The sequence below is a fragment of the Lampetra planeri genome, chromosome 18 (genome assembly GCF_965212315.1).
Source record: "Lampetra planeri chromosome 18, kcLamPlan1.2.h2, whole genome shotgun sequence".
Classification (NCBI taxonomy): domain Eukaryota; kingdom Metazoa; phylum Chordata; class Hyperoartia; order Petromyzontiformes; family Petromyzontidae; genus Lampetra; species Lampetra planeri.
This window is the reverse complement of record NC_136124.1, coordinates 10,784,438-10,803,744: the sequence shown is the minus strand read 5'-3', so window position 1 is coordinate 10,803,744 and position 19,307 is coordinate 10,784,438. Positions and strand designations below refer to the sequence as shown.

The 19,307-nt window shown below is 47.5% G+C and overlaps 1 protein-coding gene across 1 annotated transcript in view; it reads left to right on the top strand.

Moving 5' to 3' along the window:
• The window catches only part of LOC144723641 (uncharacterized), a 50,056-nt gene extending 34,085 nt beyond the window's left edge, over positions 1–15,971 (top strand). Inside the window, exons 8-16 of the mRNA XM_078602524.1 lie at positions 1,505–1,801; positions 2,681–2,879; positions 4,012–4,164; positions 4,915–5,040; positions 5,472–5,536; positions 7,596–7,801; positions 8,879–8,958; positions 9,586–9,744; positions 10,960–15,971. Of these exons, the coding sequence (XP_078458650.1) occupies positions 1,505–1,801; positions 2,681–2,879; positions 4,012–4,164; positions 4,915–5,040; positions 5,472–5,536; positions 7,596–7,801; positions 8,879–8,958; positions 9,586–9,744; positions 10,960–11,061 (1,387 nt within the window). The 3' untranslated portion in view covers positions 11,062–15,971. The remainder of the gene's footprint in view (positions 1–1,504; positions 1,802–2,680; positions 2,880–4,011; positions 4,165–4,914; positions 5,041–5,471; positions 5,537–7,595; positions 7,802–8,878; positions 8,959–9,585; positions 9,745–10,959) is intronic.
• Positions 15,972–19,307: the final 3,336 nt, after the last annotated feature.

Sequence of the window (19,307 nt, the reverse complement as noted above, 5' to 3'; positions counted from 1 at the left end):
GGTTCAATCCCAACCCCTGACGCCTGCTGTATATTTGGAGTTTGCCTGTTCTCCCCGCGGTCCGCTTTTTCCCTCCACAATTAGAAACAACATCACGCATTTGGCTTTGGCTGATATTCATTCCCACGTGATGATAAGCCACTTCGTTGAGCTATGATTTGTGGCCAGGGCGATTTTGAATTAGAGCGGTATTAGCTCAGTGGGCCTCACCTGGTTAAAATAAAAATAGTTGAGTTTTATAGTTTAGCTTTTGCCCGTGATGTTTTACGTTTTCCATCCAAGGTTAAACGTGTTGCAGTATTTGTGAGGAATAGTTCCGGAGATGCTCGTGAATTGCAAATTTCGCGGATAATGTTTCTAAAGCTTCGAGAAGTTCTTTCTCTGTATCTATCTCATCTCTTTATCTCTATTCTCTTTCTTTATCTGCCTCTCTCTCGATGCAGTCGTGTAGAATTCCAGATGAAATTCGTGGATAGCCGAAATAGCGAATTGCAAGTTTGTAAATAAGGTGGGAATACTGTAATGCATTACCTCTGTCTGCCAGCCTGACGACTGCATGTTTGTCTATCTGTCTGTAACAAGTGGGCATGGTGACTCTCAGGATGGCGGAATGTGAACAACATTTTTGTATAAAGTCGTGTTGCTATCTGGGACTTACTCTATAGAAAACTGAACAAATTGATCAAACCGATGCCTCAAACCTGGAAGCATAACCTCGTACCAAATGGACCCTTGGTGTCCTGTCTCTGCCGGCTGAGGGCGGCAAAGCCCTCTCAGACTGGGCCGCTATCCGAGCCTCGTGGTCTCATTGTGGCCTATGGGCATTACTGGCTCGGGAGGTGGCTTAGAGATTGCGGTATAGCAATGGATCTATCCATCGGAGTTACGAGTATTATCGCCTAGTATGCGTGGGTATTCTCCAGGTGCTCTAGATATCTCGCAAAAGCCAAATACGCATTCATGGAAATGGCCACACATGCCTGTGTAGAACAAAAGTCTCGGGACCGACCGTGGGTTTTATGGGCAAATCAATAATATTATATTACATGCATTTACTCTTAATAACACAGATCACCTCGACTGTGGAAATGGGGCAACGAGATTAGCTCGTGCGCATGATCTGTGTGGATCGTTATTGAATGTCAAGAAACGTAAACTGGCCCGGGCAGGACCTATCGCTAGAGGAGTCGATGGCCGATGGGGGCGAGACTCATGTCACGGGATGGAATGGTCAGCTAGAGGAGGGGAACGCGCTTGAGGGGCCGCCCGCTGCGGAGGTGTAGCGGCGAGATCGGCCCGTGCGCCGGAGCGAGACGGACTGTGCGGCATCGTGGCAACCTGACGGATGGCGACATCTCAGTTGGGGAGGCCTTTGTCCAACAGCCGACTGTTCGTGGCTGCTGCCACTGCTGCTGCTGCTGGTGATGACGACGATGATGATGATTAACGTAGCGTGGTAAAATAATGGCGGTCGCTCGTGCCCCCCCCCCCTCCTCCACCGCAGGCACGCGAGCGTCATCGAGGGGCTGCGCTGGGAGCGTGAGGAGCGCCTCCGCCGTTTCCGCCGCTCGCGGAGCCTCAGCCCCTGCAAGCCGAGCCCGCCGCTGGCGCTGCCTCGGCCCGTCACGGCGGAGACCCCGTCCGGTGGTCGTGGCTCCGACGCCGATCGCGCCCAACGCTGGAGCCCGCCCACGAGGATGCCGTCGCCGATCCCCGGGTTGGGCGGCACCGGCACCGGCGGCGGCGACGGTGGCGACGAGATGGTGCCACGCCTTGAAGCCGATGCCTACAGCTCAGCCTGGTAGAGGATGCTCTCTTCACTAGGGCGCCGCAGTGGCGAGATGTTATTTGCCTCGGCTGGTATACAGGAGGTCATGAGTTTGATCCCGACCCTGACGCCTGCTGTATATTTGGAGTTTGCAGTGTCTCTCTCCCCGTGGTCGCATGGAATTTTTTTTGGGTCCTCCGGTTTTTCCCTCCACATTTAGACTTAACATCACGCGTTAAAAGCATTTGGCTCCTATAAATTTGCACATGATATGTCACTTCATTGGGCTATCATTTGTGGCCAGCCCACTTCTCAGAAAGAGCTGTATAGCTCAGTGGGCTTTACCTGGTAAAACTAAAATAGTTCTAGTTTAAATTCGCTGCCTATTGCCCGGCAATGACTTTTATGCCAGAAGTGGCGCTCTGTAGCTGCCTTCTCGTCTTTGCCGCGCTTCTTCTTCCCAGCCCGCCCCTCTTCCTCCCCATCTCTTCATTTGTTTTTCAACCCATCTTTGTCAGAAGAGGCCTTCGCTTGTAGCACCGGCCCCAACAGTCAGTTTAGGCTACACGGGGAATGTATTTGCTGCCACGTGATCGTACGCTGGCTGCAATAGGTGCTCGCAAACAGCACAGGTCTGTACAGCGAATTAAATAACACCTTCCCATAGTTGTAAAAAAAAGTAGTTTTTCTACACGACCCTTTGGCTGTATGGCCTTCCGGGAGTGCACATTATCAGCAGCATTGGTCCAATGCAAGCAAACTGTGGGGCAGTTTTGATATTGACTGTCCACGATGTGGGCTTGTATGAGGCATCTGTGTCTGTTGTCGTTGTCCTGCGATCGCCTCCTCGCGCGCTCCGGTGCGTAATCCTCTCGGCGCTCCGCTTCTGCTGCGCGGTCCGGCGTGGTGCAGTGGCGTGGCCGGCGGGCGAGGCTGGCGCCGATCGTCACGCGGCGCGGCCGAGGTGGAGCAGCTGCTGCGGGGCTACCAGCGCGCGCGCGACGAGGCCTGTGCCCAGATCGAGCGCGCACGCCACCGCCTCCGCGAACGCGCTCTGCAGGAACGCCGCCGGTTGCTGAGCTACCACCGCGCCTCCACGCCCTCCGCCACGGTGAGGGGGTGGGTGGGTGGGGCGCGCGCTCGGTTGGGCGAGCAGCCGACCGGTTGAGCGGGTGAGCGAGTTAGCGGGCGACCTGGGCGAATGGTCGGATGGGCAATTGGGTGATCGGTCAGGTGGGTGAGCAGGTGAGCGGGAGATCGATTGGGTGGGCGGGCAGGCGGGTGAGTGGGCGATCGGTCGTGTGGGTGACCGGACAGACATGGTAGGTGTGCAACAGTGCTCAGAGTCGGCGGTTAAAATCACTTCTGATGCCCATGATACACGTCTTGAATTATTTAGGTGGGAATTGTTTTTTCACGGCTTGTCAAACTTGCACGCATATTACAAGCGAGATACAAAACTCGAGACTCGATGTGAATGAGACAGGGTTTAACAGGCACTGCTCACCGCAAGCGTTCCAATCCATTTTGTCCCTACTACGGACACCGTGTATCACAATTGGAATGTATTATTACACCAGTGACATCACCGCCCGTTGTAGAAGTTTCACGTTTCGAATCCAGCCGGCCGCCCTGGTGAATACCACGGTTGTATTAACTGAAAGAATATGCGGCGTGTGCTTCACGATGGATGTTAAAGTTCCTGTGACGTCATTCGCAAGAGTAGGCCATTGTGTGCCGGTGTGATGGTGCAAATTACTCAATTGGCATTATACATAAACTAACTAAACTATTTACATTAAAAAAATATTTTACCAGGCAAGGCCCACTGGGCTATGTAGCTCTTTTTCAGAAGCGACCTGGCTACAAATGATAGCTCAACGTAGTGGTTTATCGCGTGTAAATTGATCGCAGCCAAATACTCTGAACTCCAAATATCACCGCACACCCCCTGCGGCAGCCTTAATACCTCCCGGTCACTCTCGCAAACGAGACTCTATCCTGGACCCTTGAGTTCTCGCCTGGTTACACAAAATAAACTTGAAACTTGAGCTTGCTCACTCACCCACTCACCCACTTGCCCACTCACTCACTCACCCACTTGCTCACTCACTCACTCTTGCAAATGAGTCTCTTTCCTGGACCGCTGAGTCCTTGCGGGGAAAAAAAACTAAGCAATTGTTTACAAAAAATGTGCTCGCTCGGCCCGACCGGTCCGGCACCGACCGTCGCCGTTCTCGCAGGATCACCATCGCGCGGCGCTCGCCGGCGGCGCCGACGTCAGCGCCAGCACCGCCAGCCTGTGCACCAGCTGCAGCCGCAGCCTCGTCTCGCTGCCCACGTCCGGCTACAGCAGCCGCAGTCCCCCGCTGCAGCACCGTGGCCTCGGCGTGGCGGTGAGTGGCGCCGCGGCTCGGGCCGTCCTTGGCGAATGGCGCCGTGGTGCAGGCGAGGGGGGTTGGCGGAGCGTGGAGCCGGTGGCGGGATGTTAACTACCTCGCCTGGTATACAGGAGGTTGTGGGTTGATTCCCGACCCGGACGCCTGTATATTTGGTGTTTGCGTGTTCTCCCCTTGGTCGTGTGGATTTTTCTCCGGGTGCTCCGGTTTTTTCCCTCCACATTTCAAATCAACGTGTGTTTAGAGTATTTGGCTGCTGCTTTGAATTCCCACGTGATAAGCTAATTTGTTGAGCTATCATTTGTGGCCAGGTCACTTCTGAAAAAGTGCGACATAGCTCAGTGGGCCTTGCCTGGTAAAATAACAGTAGTTTCGTTTAGTTGTAGGTGGAGACTCGCTCAGACTGCACATTGGTGTGATGCCTTTGGGCGGCAGGGTGGCAGGGCAGTCGCTGACGCGTTTGCCTCACGGCTAGAAGAGCCTGTGTTCGATTCTTGACTCGGGCGCCTTTCTGTGTTTTATGTGTTTGTCCCCCCGCTCCCCTCCCATTCTAAATGGGAATGCTCATGTGAAATGTGGGCTTATGCAGTGAACTATATAAAATTCGACCGAAAAAAAGACAAGATGACAAAACCCCGGCTGATTCTTCGCATCGAATTGACAATTAATTTAATTGCTGGTGGTGGGGTGGGGGGTGCCTGAATTGTTGCATGCCCTACCCTTGACCTCTGAACTATGAACCCGCAGAGTACCCCATCGCCATGGCGACGGAGCTACGAGCGGCTGACGCTGCCGACATCGCCGCCGCCGCCCACGGACGTTGCCGAATACCAAGCGATCGCTCGCGGCGTCTTGAGCACCACCAGGGCGGAGGTCAGCCCTCTCCTGACTGCTCGTGTGATTTGTGAAATCTAGCGCTGCACGCCAATGCGCGCTAAGTAATGTAATGATGCATGCCCGTGTGAATTGTGAAATCTTGCGCTGCATGCCAATGCGCGCTAAGTAATGTAATTTTGCACTGCATGTCTATGTGACTTGTGAAATATAGCGGTGCATGCTTAGGTGCACCGTGTAATGTGTTACGTAATGCGCTGAAGTGCATTATTTAATTTCTGTGCTTATTACCAACTTTTGTACCCATAGAAACTCCACGGGAAGGTGAGTAGAGTCAAGGTTATGATGTAAAAGCACTTGCTCCAACAGCCTGTTCAGGCTATAACGGGCGATATTTGCCTTTATTCCGAACAGCACTTGCCCCAAACAGTCTGTTAAGGCGATACGGGGGATCTATGTCTTTTGCGCAGGTTCTGGCGGCATCAGCTGGAGATGTGGACTGCCTCTTGGAGGGAGTCGCTTCTGCAGGATGGCAGTAAGTCCCACGCACTCGTACTTGCGCTCGCCACTGGAATTGCACTGCAGAGGGCTGCGTGGGCCACTTCACACACAAAGTGCTTGCCACAAATGGACCACAAGACATGAAAAAATAATAATAGATTTTACCCTTTCTGGAAAGATATTCTTGGTTAAGATATTCTTGGTTCTTTCGGTAAAGTCACGTAGAAGGGGTGGATTTCACACCTGATGATGATTGCTTGTGTTGCAGTCGAAACGTCGTGAGAATTTTTATTGTTTTATATTTATATTATTTTATTATTTCCCTTCTACGTGACTTTACCGAAAGAACCAAGAAGATGAATCCCTGCAGTCACGAAAGCTTTAAATCAGGTGGTTAAGATGTTCAAACACCAAATATACACCTTTCAGTTTCAATCAGTTTCAAAGACAATGCATTTTTATAATTGTCAGAGCATGTTTGTTCGCATGTTCACCACAAGTACGCCTGGTTAATGCAGACTTGATTCCTTGAAAAAGGTGTCCATTTGGTGTTTGAACATCTTAGCACCTGTTGTATTGCCAGAAAGGGTAAAACCTATCCTTGTTTTTCATACTTTGAAACTGACAAAAGAGGTCCGATAGAACCGGAAGATCTTGCTGATTTCGTCAAGGAGCACTTCCCATGAGCACGGTTAACTACGTACGGTGCGAAAGAAGTTCAACGTACATACGTAACTATGGTCATCCTCCGGTCATCCTCAGGAGCGATTTTTGGCAAGCCATCAAACAAAGACGGTCACCGCATCGTGCACGTCTGCGGCCGTCTGGAACGCTCTTCCGATATTATTAAGCCATTCGAGCTATGAACTTTTATATCTAGATTGAAAAAACTAATTTCTTTCTTTCTTTAGAACTGCTTTTTGTGTTTAGTTTGGTGTCCTTCCCCCGCACCTCCGATTAGCCAGCCGTGCAAATCGGCGGTGTGGGGGTTGTTGTGACCTCGGAGGCAACTGAAGTTTGTAATTGCTGGCTGGTGATGCGAGTCCCGTTTTTGACCTCCACCATCCTCCCCATCTTCATAATAAATTATGTGGTGATGTTGACGACACGCATTCTCTCCTCTTATAAATTAGAACGGTAAATCTACTGCCACAGTGTGGAATTAAACAATTATTTGGTGATGCTGTTGCTTTTGCGTTGACAGTGATGCACAAGGACAACTAACGAAAAAACTCAACATATTCGTCAATAACGCTGCTTTAAAATTTAAATATCTTTTTTAAATAGGTCACATTTTTGGCAATGGCCCTTCAGCGTAAAGAAGACTCATTTATGTCCGATGAAAAAGGGCTATTATCTGAAACGTCTCCTATTATGCATCTTCATAATAGAAATTAGCATTTGCTCATGGTGTCTTGTGCAATTGCATCGAGTCCACTTTATGCTACTATGGCGACGAACATTTTTCAATATTTAAATGTATTGTGTCGAAAAAAACAGTCACTGGAATTTTGGCATGATGCAGGCATTCATGATCATCATCGATCATCATCGTCATCTTGACTTTTGTTTATCAAGCACCTTATTACAACGCACTTCCAAACAACGCGAGGCAGCGATTTCGTTCAAGAATCTACGACAGAGCAGAACCGTACATCGCACCGCGGACTCAGTGCGCAGTTCGGAATCAGAATCGTTATTTATACTGGAGGAATCTGATGACCTATAAAGCTCTTTTTCACAGATGTCCAGTAGGGGCAGGTCAGAAATTGATAACAAGTAATGCAAAAACATGATAGCAGTGCAAAGTATAAGAAGCGTAAAAAAAAAAAATAAGTGAAAAACATTTTTATTTTACCAGCTAAAGCCCACTCAGCTTTTAGCTTCTTTTTCAGAAGCAACCTGGCCACAAACGTCAGCTCAACGAAGTGGCTTATCATCACGTGGAAATCTATAGCAGCCAAATAATATAAATAATGACTGTGGCGAGGAATCACTGGCAACTCCACGAATCCCCACGGGACTGATGAAGATGATGAAGGTGACGACGTTGATGACGACGACGGCGTGCCTGCACGTGACATTTGCCACAGGCGGGCGAGCGTGGAGTCGGGCGTCCTCGTGTTCGTGAAGCCGCTGGCCTCGGCGACGCGGTGGGGCTTCCTGGTGGCCGCTGTGGTGGCACGGCCGGCCGACGCCGTGTGGGACGTGGTGCGCGACCCGGGACGGCGCAGTTTGTACGACGGGGGAGTGACGCGCGTCACGGTCTGCCGGGACCTGGGTGACGGTGCCCAGCTCGGTAAGGGGAACCAGATTCGTGTTTTTTAAAATATATATATGTAAATGTAATAATAATCAAACTTTATTTTAATATCGCTTCTTGACCCATGCCTTGAACTGTGGAGGGTAGGGGGGGGGAGTTTACACACATTCTTGCCAATGATAACCTCCCCATGAAACAAGAACTCAACAGTGCATCTCACCGTTGCCTCGAGTGCTGATCACCCCCCCCCCCCCACCATCCTAGAATCCCACTCAGGTCCGGAATAACGCTGGCGAACAGAGTGGAGCGACGCAGACGTCCAGAATAAACATCTTATTCGAGACCCAAACATTGCACCACCTGGCTTTGAAAATTACTCCCGCATGAGACACTGATGTGCCGTCAACTGCGTAAAAACATCTACAGACCCGATGCGCACATCTCCTTCGTGAATGGAAAATTAAAGACACAAGCCACAGAAGTGCGATCACGGCAACGCAATCCAAACTCGGGACCGTATCGTAAACCACTGTAGCCTGCGCTCCGTCAATGGAGAAAGAACAGCAAAAACTATACCAACTCTTTCCTGAAGCCCTCGTCATGACGAGCAGACCTCGACATTGGCATCCAGCTCCTGAACGTATTGCCATCATTGGCAAGGATAGAATAGATGAAGGAGTTGTCGGGAGCGTACAGAGTGCCTGGGCTTAGCTTAAGAGGCTCACAGCTTGCGCAGCGTGGGCACATGGACCCAGGCTGCACCTCTGGTTATCACGGTTGGCTACGTACGGTGCGAAAGAAGTTCAACTTACATACATACATACACGCCCTGTTGCTGATCCTAGCCCAGAACTGGGCCATTCCTGATCCATCACAATCTGCTTCTGAGTGATTTAGGATAATGAGGCGAAAGGCACGGTTTTATTTTGTTACAGCTCGACACACGCAGTATTTTATATCCTGGTTTACGGTCGCAGAGACGCAACATTTACTGCATCGAAAGTTAACAATGCTTAGGAGCATCCTCTTGGTTATTTGGACATTTAAAAGTGTGTGTCTGTGCTGTGTGTTGTTTGAGTATGCCTCGTTGTTTTGTTTTTACTTTGTTTTCAGTTCACGTTGTTCACGATTCTTCCGCCTGCTACTTGAAGCAGCCGCGTGATTTCTGTTGCCTGGCAGCTGATTTCAAAGAGGTAAAGGAACAATACATTAACTTTGTGCATTTAATTACTGATATATACCGATGTATACTGCGTTTCAAAATCACTATTGGCTGGCTGTAAAATTGTCATTGTTCCTGGAATGTCGTGACACCCACTTTAGAAGCTGGGTCAGGTGACACAGTGACTCCAACTTCCTAGGTGCTGTCCTGAAGTTGCTTTGCGCAGTTTCAAATGAAACGCTGTCATCTACACACGAGCTAAATTTGGTTGCGAGAATTCTTATTGTCAATAATCGTAATACGCACGGATCTGTAACCTCACCCTCTGTACTCTTGGTTCTTTCGGTAAAGTTACGTAGAAGGGAAATAATAAAATACAATTATAAAACAATAAAAATTCTCACGACGTTTCGACTGCAAGAAAATTTGAAAAATGTTGTGGATTTCACACCTGATGATGATTGCTTGTGTTGCAGTCGAAACGTCGGGAGAATTTTTATTGTTTTATATTAGTATTATTTTATGATTTCCCTTCTACGTGACTTTACCGAAAGAACCAAGAATATGAATCGCTGCAGGCACGAAAGCTTTAAATCAAAACTCGCCCTCTGTGTTTGGCTTCCGTGCGCGCGCCCTTCACGCGATGCCTTCGGTGCAGGAGAGCGGCTACGCGAAGGTGGCGCAGTCCGTGTACAACGAGGCGTTCCCCCTCCCGGCGCGTGAGATGGTGCGGGCTGAGCTGCTGCCCAGTGCGTGCTTCGTTCAGCCGTGCAGCAGGCAGGGCCAGGAGCTCACGAGGATCATCACCCTCACACAGGTATCTCACGAGACGACAAGCCTGGGTTATGTTTGCCGACATTGTGTTTGACACAGTGACCCTCCAGGCTTTCAGGGAGCTTCTAGATCTGTCGGTGACTCCAATAGCCTCATGTATGACAGGTGCCATGATCTGACGATTCTGCCTTTGTTCAATCTCGATGTGCCACAAGACCGGCAACGCGAGTCCGGTTCCCAGCCACGACTTAGGGGCCGTTCATAAATGACGTCACACACCTCGGGGGGGAGGGGGGTCAGACATTTGTGACGATGTGTGACGAGGGGGGGAGGGGGGGTTTGAGAAATGTGACGTCACATCAAAATGCGCAACTTTAAATAAATATAAACAATATAATTGTTATAACAACACTAATTTTGATACATTTTCATTATTAACTATTTGATTATTTAAATGTATTTATTCCATCAAGGAGCATTTTGCTTCTCCATGGGAGAATGGAGAAGCATAAATTTTGTACAACTTTTGAATGATTGTTATTAAACATTTTGATTTTAATGATTCTACCAGGGCTTTTCATTCTTTGGAATGAATATGTGACTGTTATAATTGTACTCTCCATTTTGCTTCGTTCTACTACAAAGTTTCAAGTATTTTTTTATAGTTATAATTACGTTTAATATTTTATAACTATAAGAGAATTTCAATATAATATTCTGAACATCTGCAGTTTTAGTTAGACGTTGAATATTTTCAAGTGAATTTTATGCTAAATTTCAGCTTTCCAATGCCTCCTTTTTAATACGTGTTTTCTCCTACAACATCAGAGTGCAAATACGCACTACAATGACAATAGTTTAAAGTGATTTGAAGCATGTTTTATTTTCAAAATGTAACTATGGTTTTGGGGGGGGGGGGGCAGAGCTTTGTGACGTCTCACTTTTTGTGACGCCGTGTAACGAGGGGGGGTCAAAAATCGGCCCAAATCGCGTCACGTCATTTATGGACGGCCCCTTACATCAGTGGCGAATATCTGAACCATTGCTGGGCCTCGCCTAGGTCGCCCTTCAATGAGTACCAGGGCACAATGTGTAAATACCAGCATGGGGAAGACAATGGCAGGCAGGAGCAGTGCTGGCCACACCACCTCCATCGAGCACCGTCCTGCCAATTAATAGGTGTTCCCTAACAGCTCTTGCCCCATCAGTCTGCATGACTATTATGGGGGTCTTTGTCTTTGTGTGCGTGTGTGTTCAGGTGGACTTGGGCGCCCCTGCTCTCCCTGCTCACGTCATCAGCCTGGCAGCCAAAGAGCAAGCGGCGTGCATCAGCCGCCTGGCCAGGCTGCTCGGCTGTTAGTCCTGGGGTGGCACCAGCACCTTGTGGAATACATACCAAGATGCACAAAGACAAAGATCTCCCATATAGCCTTGACAGACTTTTGGGGCAAGTGCTGTTAGCGTGTCGCTCCTATGAAGGCTGACATGGCACACGAGGGGGTGGGTGGCCAGCAGCACCCCGGCTTGCCTTTGTCTCCCAAGTGGCGATGTTTACTACACACCGCACCAGGTACTCATTTGAGGCTGAGTCGACCTAGGGGAGGCCCAGGACCGGTTCAGATAATCGTCACCGGTGTTGGCTGTCGCTGGGTTTGTAGCGCACTCACCACTACACTACCGCTCCCCACACCAAGATGCACGTACATATACACACCCACTCACACAGACTTATGCACGCACACTTCTCATACACACACGCACAAGAGTGAGGATCTCTCTTTGAGACTGTCAGGACAGTCATCACGTGACAGTGTGGCCAGTACTGTTCACAATTGACCGCCTTTGTCTTCCCTGTGCTCGTGATGATGATACACCACTGCAGGTCGCCACTTTAGGCCGAGTCAAACCAGTGGAGATGGCGGCTGCTTTCAGACACACATTGGGGGCCGTCCATAAATGACGTCACGCACCTGGGGGGGGGGGGGTCAGACATTCGTAACGATGTGTGACGAGGGGGGGGGTTGAGAAATGTGATGTCACATCAAAAATGCGTAACTTTAAATAAATATAGACAACACGTTCTACTTAATTAAATAGACTTTTTAATAAATGTTTTCTCCTACAACATCAGAGTGCAGCGCCACATTAAATACACACTACAATGACAATAGTTTAAAGCGATTTGAAGCAGGTTTTTTTTTTGGGGGGGGGGGGGGAGCAGAGCTTTGTGACGTCATATTTGAGGGGGGGTCTGACTTTTTGTGACGCCGTGTGACGATTGGGGTCAAAAATCATCACAAAATCGCGTGACGTCATTTATGGACGGCCCCTTGCCGCACGCACGCACATGCGCACACACGTGTACACGCACGTGCACACGCACTTGTACACGCACGTGCACACGCACGCGCACGTGCACACGCACGTGCACGAGCACACGAATTACATTCCAGCTTTAGTTTTCACCGCTCCGTCGGAGGACCACACACTGCCGCTACGTCGCAGTTGGTTCCGAATTGCGAACACCCGCGAAGGTGACTTTAAAGAGTTAGAGCTCAGGGGATTTATGGGTAAGGACGCAGGGAGACGCGCAAGGGCAAATGCGTTCGCTCTGCCGCCGTTTGCGCTGCCTTGAACCCTTCTCGGGTTGCGTGCCGTTGTCAAAACACTCCTAGAGGTGCCATGCCTGCAGAGCGCAAACGTCCACGCGTAGAAATGTTTACCAACCATCACTGTCATTCCTCTTTGCTTCCAGCAGTCGATAGGTTATTCTTATCATATCCCATCAGCCTGTCATCCCTCTGGTGCTGATAGCACGAGAGCCGCGATGTGAGAAGTTACCGGTGCTTGTCTGAAGGGGATGCTGGGCCCCCCTGCTATGTGAATGTGGAATTTCCACCATTGGCTCAGGGCTGCAGACAAATACGAGTGCCAGCCCCGTTGCTCGTTTCAGCAGGGAGACTCTTTGAGATCATCATCATCAACTCCCAGACCAAGACGTCATCATTGACTAAGCCGTTGGTAAGCCACCACACATTACCATCGCTTTCAAATCCTTGACCAGGTTCCCGCAGCTGCTGCTGCTGCACAGTAGTCATACAACCTCGGAGACCTGTCCATATAGTCTCCCACCAACTGCTGTTAGGTCTTCCCCCCTTAGTCACTGGACTCGTGGAGACGACCACTCCAATGCCTGGCTCAGTAACCGACCCTCCTCCGTCCTTCATCTGTCAGAAGTGGCGTGGAATGAAAGCACAACTGCATGCCGAGTGGCCCCAATAGGTAAGCACAGCGTCTGATCTGCCAAACGGCTGAATAAACTGTTAATGTCTCATCCGCTTGAGACCTGTACCTTAACACTCTTCGACATACCAGAAGAATGGCAATTTTGCAGTGACCTTTTGAAAACAAACTACCTCTATTAAAGGGACATTTGGGAGGTCAAAAAGTCCCTATAGCGACTTTAAAATAAAGCCACGCAAATACTGAAGCTCGCCGTTGTTTTTTATACACTCACATTGTGGATTTTACTTGTGTGCGTTATGACAACCGTAATAGGTGTAATCCAGTTATGACCAGGCTAGAGCCGATGCCACAAGTTGTATTTTCAACACAGGCCCGGGTTAAAATATAATGACCATTGAGACATTGATTCACTTAACAAAGAATAAAAGGTAAACATTTTAATTCACTATTTATATTATTTCATGGACACGTTTGGACGTCCCTCTCCTATTGAGCCCGATTTTAACACGATCCGTTCCAACTTTTGGCAGGCATGACACCTCTAGTTTTATTGTGAGCTGAAGTGGCCCAGTTTATTGCACTGGGTGTTCTATCTTCTAGCTTTGTCTCTCTGCAACTACTGACTGCGGGGATCTCTCTCCATCCTCGTTTCTGTCCACAAATACCTACGCTTTCGTTTTTTATATTTAATGATGATTATTTACATTTTGGCAGATTGCACCTGCTGTGATTTTGTGTACGGTGTAAAGCACTTATTGTTTTTTTTTTACGAATTAACTTTACGGGGTTTTTTATTTTTTAAAGCAGCTGGCATTGTTTTGCATTCAAACCTTTTTTGTGAAAGACAATCTACTGTAGTTGTGTTACCGACATGTAGTTGGCGATTTAATGGACAACACAAGTTGCACAACTCACTTCAAACTTTGTCCGCTAAACCCAGCAAAACTTGTCAAAGATTCATTGGATGAATGCTGACTGCTGAGCCCTTGTCAGTGGTTCATTTAAGTGGACATGCTGGGACGTGTCACCATGGCATATGAGCTTCCATGGGGAGGGGGGAAGGATCTATTTGATTAAGAGGTTACATTGGAGGTAACCACTCGTGGATAAAGGGTAGATGGAGTTCACGAAAGTAGTCATTCCATAGGTTCATATTTGATTAATACCAAATTTCTGTCACAAGACCTTCCACCACCTGACACAGCCAAACGAATGAAATTGTCACGTGGTGTACGAACGTTTAGCACTACACTTATATAATTGTTTCAGGTCACTGGTGAGTTGAATAGAAATCCTCACAATGCAAATGTTGTGATTAAATACAACGTTTCATTTGAAACTATGCCAAGTATTTTCAGGGCAAAATGCAGGACGTCAGAATAAAATCCAGGAAGTCATGAGAATTTTACGGACGGGCATGAGTGCATCCCCGATTATCACGGTTGGCTATGTACGGTGCGAAAGAAGTTCAACATAAATACACACAGTGGGGAGGTGCTTTGTTATATGTGCCTCAAATGAAGACCAGAGGCACTATCTTACGTACGTGTGGATAAATACATGCAACCTTGCTCATAGATTGAATCCATAAGTTGAAAATTAGAATAATTTTAAATACGTAAATGTTATGTTATTTTTATGTACCCTCAGGCGATATTTTGCTAAGCATTCCAAGATATGTTTTTATTGTTACAATTTATACAATTGAAAAAAAAACCAGCACCAGCAATGTAAAGATACAGCATGAATTGGTCAAGCAAGGTCTTTTCCAGATAGTGAGGAGACAGTTTGCATTTGCAATGCAATAAATGTAGAGTTCCTGCTACCTGTGTTAACCAACGAAATTATTATTTTTACAAATGCGGTGCGTTTGAAGTTTTTAGCAGTATGTAGCAATTGTGTGTTTATCTATCGTAGTAATATGACCAAAAAGATTTTTCATTTACTGTATAAACATGCACACTCACATCCATGGGTGTCAATATCATTGACGCAGAATGTTTCGAGGATTTGTGTTAAGCTTGGCTATTTTTAAAGCAATCGTAGCATTTTAAAAAAACAATTGCCTGCAAGCCACACTACTATCCTGCTTCACGTGTATTATTACTATGGTCTCCTGGGAAATCTGCAGCCCCCTGACGACCAGTTATACATAGTGGAACGCTGATCAATCAATCTTTATTTTACGCGCCAATATCGCCCTCAATAAAGCAGGCATCATTATCAGTGCTAATGAGGTCAGACTAGCCTTAATACCTGGCACAGACTTCCACACTGTTAATTGTCCAACTTGGGAAGACATTTCCAGGTGGTCGGTCAAAGTCGGGGAGTGTCCTCATGCTCAACTGAGCTCGACCAAGCTGTGCGCCACTGATTGAAATGTCAGATTCCTTTGGCGGGTCTAAGTCTGCACTTGGCCTCAACCATGGTTGACTTCCCACCAAATGGTGCCTCTCTTTTTCATATAAAATAGTGTGATGATGGGGCTGAGGTACAACCCTGGCTGGGATTTGAACTCTCGTTGCTCATCTTTTGGAGACCTGCCACGCGACTACGTACACCAAGACGAGATGTTGTTTCTTGCAAGGTAGCCACTGTCTCCCTCAATCAAATGTCACGCCTCGCATAAACCCCTGGCTGTGAGTGTGCGCGTGTGTCGATGCAGTGAATACTGAGGTGTGTGTTCAAGTGTTCTTAGGCGAGTTAAATGTAAATCAAGTTATTGTTATATATTTGTTGGCCAATGACTGAGCGTGGTGCCCAAGCCACTGAATCAAATGATAAAATAAATGTTTTTGTACATAAATTATTTTTTTATACTTGCTGAGTTTTCCCCTCTGTAGATTTGTATCATATTTAAATATTGTTTATTCAAATTCGGATGGGCTGTGTGACGTGTTAACGCCTCTTACTGTTTGTGTTTTAATTTTATTCTGAATCAGCGATGCCGTCCTCGTGAGTCAAGGTCTGTGTCCTACACGGAGTGTCAAAAAAAGTTTCAAATAAAAACTTAAACATTGTGTACTTCATTGGCACAACATTGATGATTCGTGACGTTTACTGTTGATACCTCGGAAGGCTAAACTTAATTGTCAAAAGCAACGCATCTAAACAAGAACGCCTTCATATCTGTAGGATCTTGTATTTGTACTCTCCACCCTTGAGGCGTTCTCTGGTGCATCACTGGTGAGACGAGGCCATATATAAGGCTGTCTCTGGTGTAGGCCAATCAGTTTCAAAGAGAATGCATCATATATTATCAGAGCATGTTCACCATAAGTGGTTCATGCAGACTTGATTCCTTGCAAAAGGTTTCTATTTGGTGTTTGAACATCTTAACATCTGTTTAATTGCCAGACATGGGCAAACTTATTCTTAGTTTTCATAAGCCTTTAATCGGGTTACATACAGTGCCTGCTATAACATCGATCAGCACCATTAGACACGTGGACATTAACAAAGAGAATGGAAGAAAATATGAAAAGTCCCCACATGAGTATGGGAGTGGCGCGTACTTGAATGTGCAATTAGAGATAATGAAGAGGAACACGTGGATCAGACAACATGACGCATGTCGTTGGGTAGACGTAACATGTCTTGAGCATTACAGAGAGGTCATTATTAAGTCTGGTCACACGAAAACGCACTGCAATGTCACACATCAATGTGACATTTTACATGTGATGGAGGTCAATAGATGAGGCATCATGCTCATTGCTGACATCTTTTTAATGCATCTTCCCCAATGGCAGTTAGGGGCATTTATTGAAAGGGACTTTTATTTCGGAGGGACAGAATGTCGTCCAGATGTCGTTTCACTCCCCCCTACCGTTGGCTGTAACGCAAGCAGGCTGAGGGCAGCTTGGCAGAGTTGCCTCCTCTCAGCTGTGGGCAACCGTGTTGAGATATCAGTTATACTGGTAGGAACCACCTGGTTCCACCAGCCCACAGGGGATTATTGTGTCCGTCCGTCCGTCGTGCATCCAAAAATGGGAGGGGTGGGGCTGGGTGGAGAGGGTGGGGAGGGGCTGGGTGGGGAGGCGAGGGTGGGGAGGGTGGGCTGGGTGGGGAGGGTGGGCTGGGTGGGGAGGGGCTGGTCACCCCGTGGTGCCCTTATAAAACTCAACGTTTAACCTACTCACGCCGGCTTGTGCCCGCCCTCACAGTCGGGCATATTTGCGGAAAACACCACGCCGCCGTTGACCCTGGCCATTGACCAAGCAACCCAACGTTCCTACCAGCTCCCTCCGCAGGAATGTGTTTTTACAGTATTTAATGCTCGCTTTAGAGGGCCTTTCAGTTTAATATTTACATTATCAATCGTGCTCTGGCTTAGATAATTGTGTCTAAATATTTCGGGTTCTGAAAGGCATGATGGATTTTTAATACCGTATATAACGATTGCTTATTTGTGGTATCGTGTACGCTTGTATGGATATGCGGACAGTGTCGAGGTCTGGTGGTGGGGGGGGGTACACGACCGGCAAAATGTTCGGAATTACTTCTCTCGGGCTCATGCTAGCAATTAAGCTGCCTGCCTAACCAGTCCCGTGTCTCTGTAATCCCAGATTTCAGCTTTTGTTCAACTTTTTTCTACGTCAATCTCCAAGTTTCTGATTCAAGTTCAATTACTCGGGTTTCCTCCCACACGCCCAACTATTATTATCATCTGAGTCCCGAGTGAAGGCCCCTGTTATTACGGCATTAAACACGTGTCGTGGCGATGCTGCTGTTAGAGATGCTGTGTGGGCAGTGGTGCACAAGCGAAATTAACAACATTCTACACATTCGTCAATTCCAGTGCGGCCTTAAAGGAAAACTATATACCAGGCGACGTTTTAGGCAATAGTCCTTCTTCACAGCACCTCGAAATCAGTTTTGTTCAGGACCATTGCCTAAAACGTCACACTTTCCCTTTAAGGGCCACTATACTCTTAGGTTTTTTCGGTAAAGTCACGTAGGTAAAAAAGAATTAAACATAAAATAATAATAAATGAAAATAAATAAATTAAATAAAATAGTGATTTAATAGATGTATTCGCATTATTTATTATTTTTCGCCTACGTGACTTTACCGAAAAAACCTAAGAGTATGAATCCTTGCAGTCACGAAAGCTTCAAATCTAGAATTAAGGGTCACTGTTTATTGACGAATGTGTTGAGTTTTATGAATAATGTTTGAATCGTTATTCTCAGTTATTTCCTCATTGCCAAACCGCTCTGAGCTGCGTGGTGAAGTATGGTCAAAAAGAGCCCCCACGACCAGCAAAAACATGGAAATGACCTCAGTCCAGCAGTGTATTAATACAGGACTGTGCATGATTCTTGAGGCTTGAGTGGGAAGGCGTAAAGAGAGATTCAACAATTTGGAGAAGCTACTCCGCGAAGGTGAAATGGTGCACAGGAACAATTCAACATCAATATTCAACACATCCGACATTAATGCTGTGGGTCTGAAAAATATACAAATGTATATTTGGGCGACGTTTGGGGGCAATAGCCCTTCATAGCCAGTGATTGGAGAAAATAACATTTTGCGGGAGCTCATAAATGTGTGGCATGATATGTTGCTATTTTAATTCTTTATATATATTTGAAATCCACATTTTCAAACGCACTATTTGTAATTCTCGAAAATTATTAAATGAGTTGTCAATAATTGAGGATATATTAAATCAGTTTATTACGTTATCCTTTTTTTTTAAACAAATATAATCAAACATAATAACAAATATGCCAAGTAAATGCCATCGCCCTGTGCTAGATCCGGACCATACCACCACCACTCCCACCCTCACTCGAGCTGGATCATACCACTACCACCCCCACTAGAGCTGCATCATACCACTACCACCCCCACTAGAGGGGGATCATACCACTACCACCCCCCACTCGAGCTGGATCATACCACTACCACCCCCCACTCGAGCTGGATCATACCACTACCACCCCCACTCGAGCTGGATCATACCACTACCACCCCCACTAGAGGGGGATCATACCACTACCACCCCCACTCGAGCTGCATCATACCACTACCACCCCCACTAGAGCTGGATCATACCACTACCACCCCCACTAGAGCTGGATCATACCACTACCACCCCCACTCGAGGGGGGTCATACCACTACCACCCCACTAGAGCTGGATCATACCACTACCACCCCCCACTCGAGCTGGATCATACCACTACCACCCCCCACTCGAGCTGCATCATACCACTACCACCCCCACTAGAGCTGGATCATACCACTACCACCCCCACTAGAGCTGGATACCACTACCACCCCCACTAGAGGGGGTCATACCAACTGAGCTTAAGCATAAGGGGTTCAGAACGCGTATGTTTGGGAGATCCA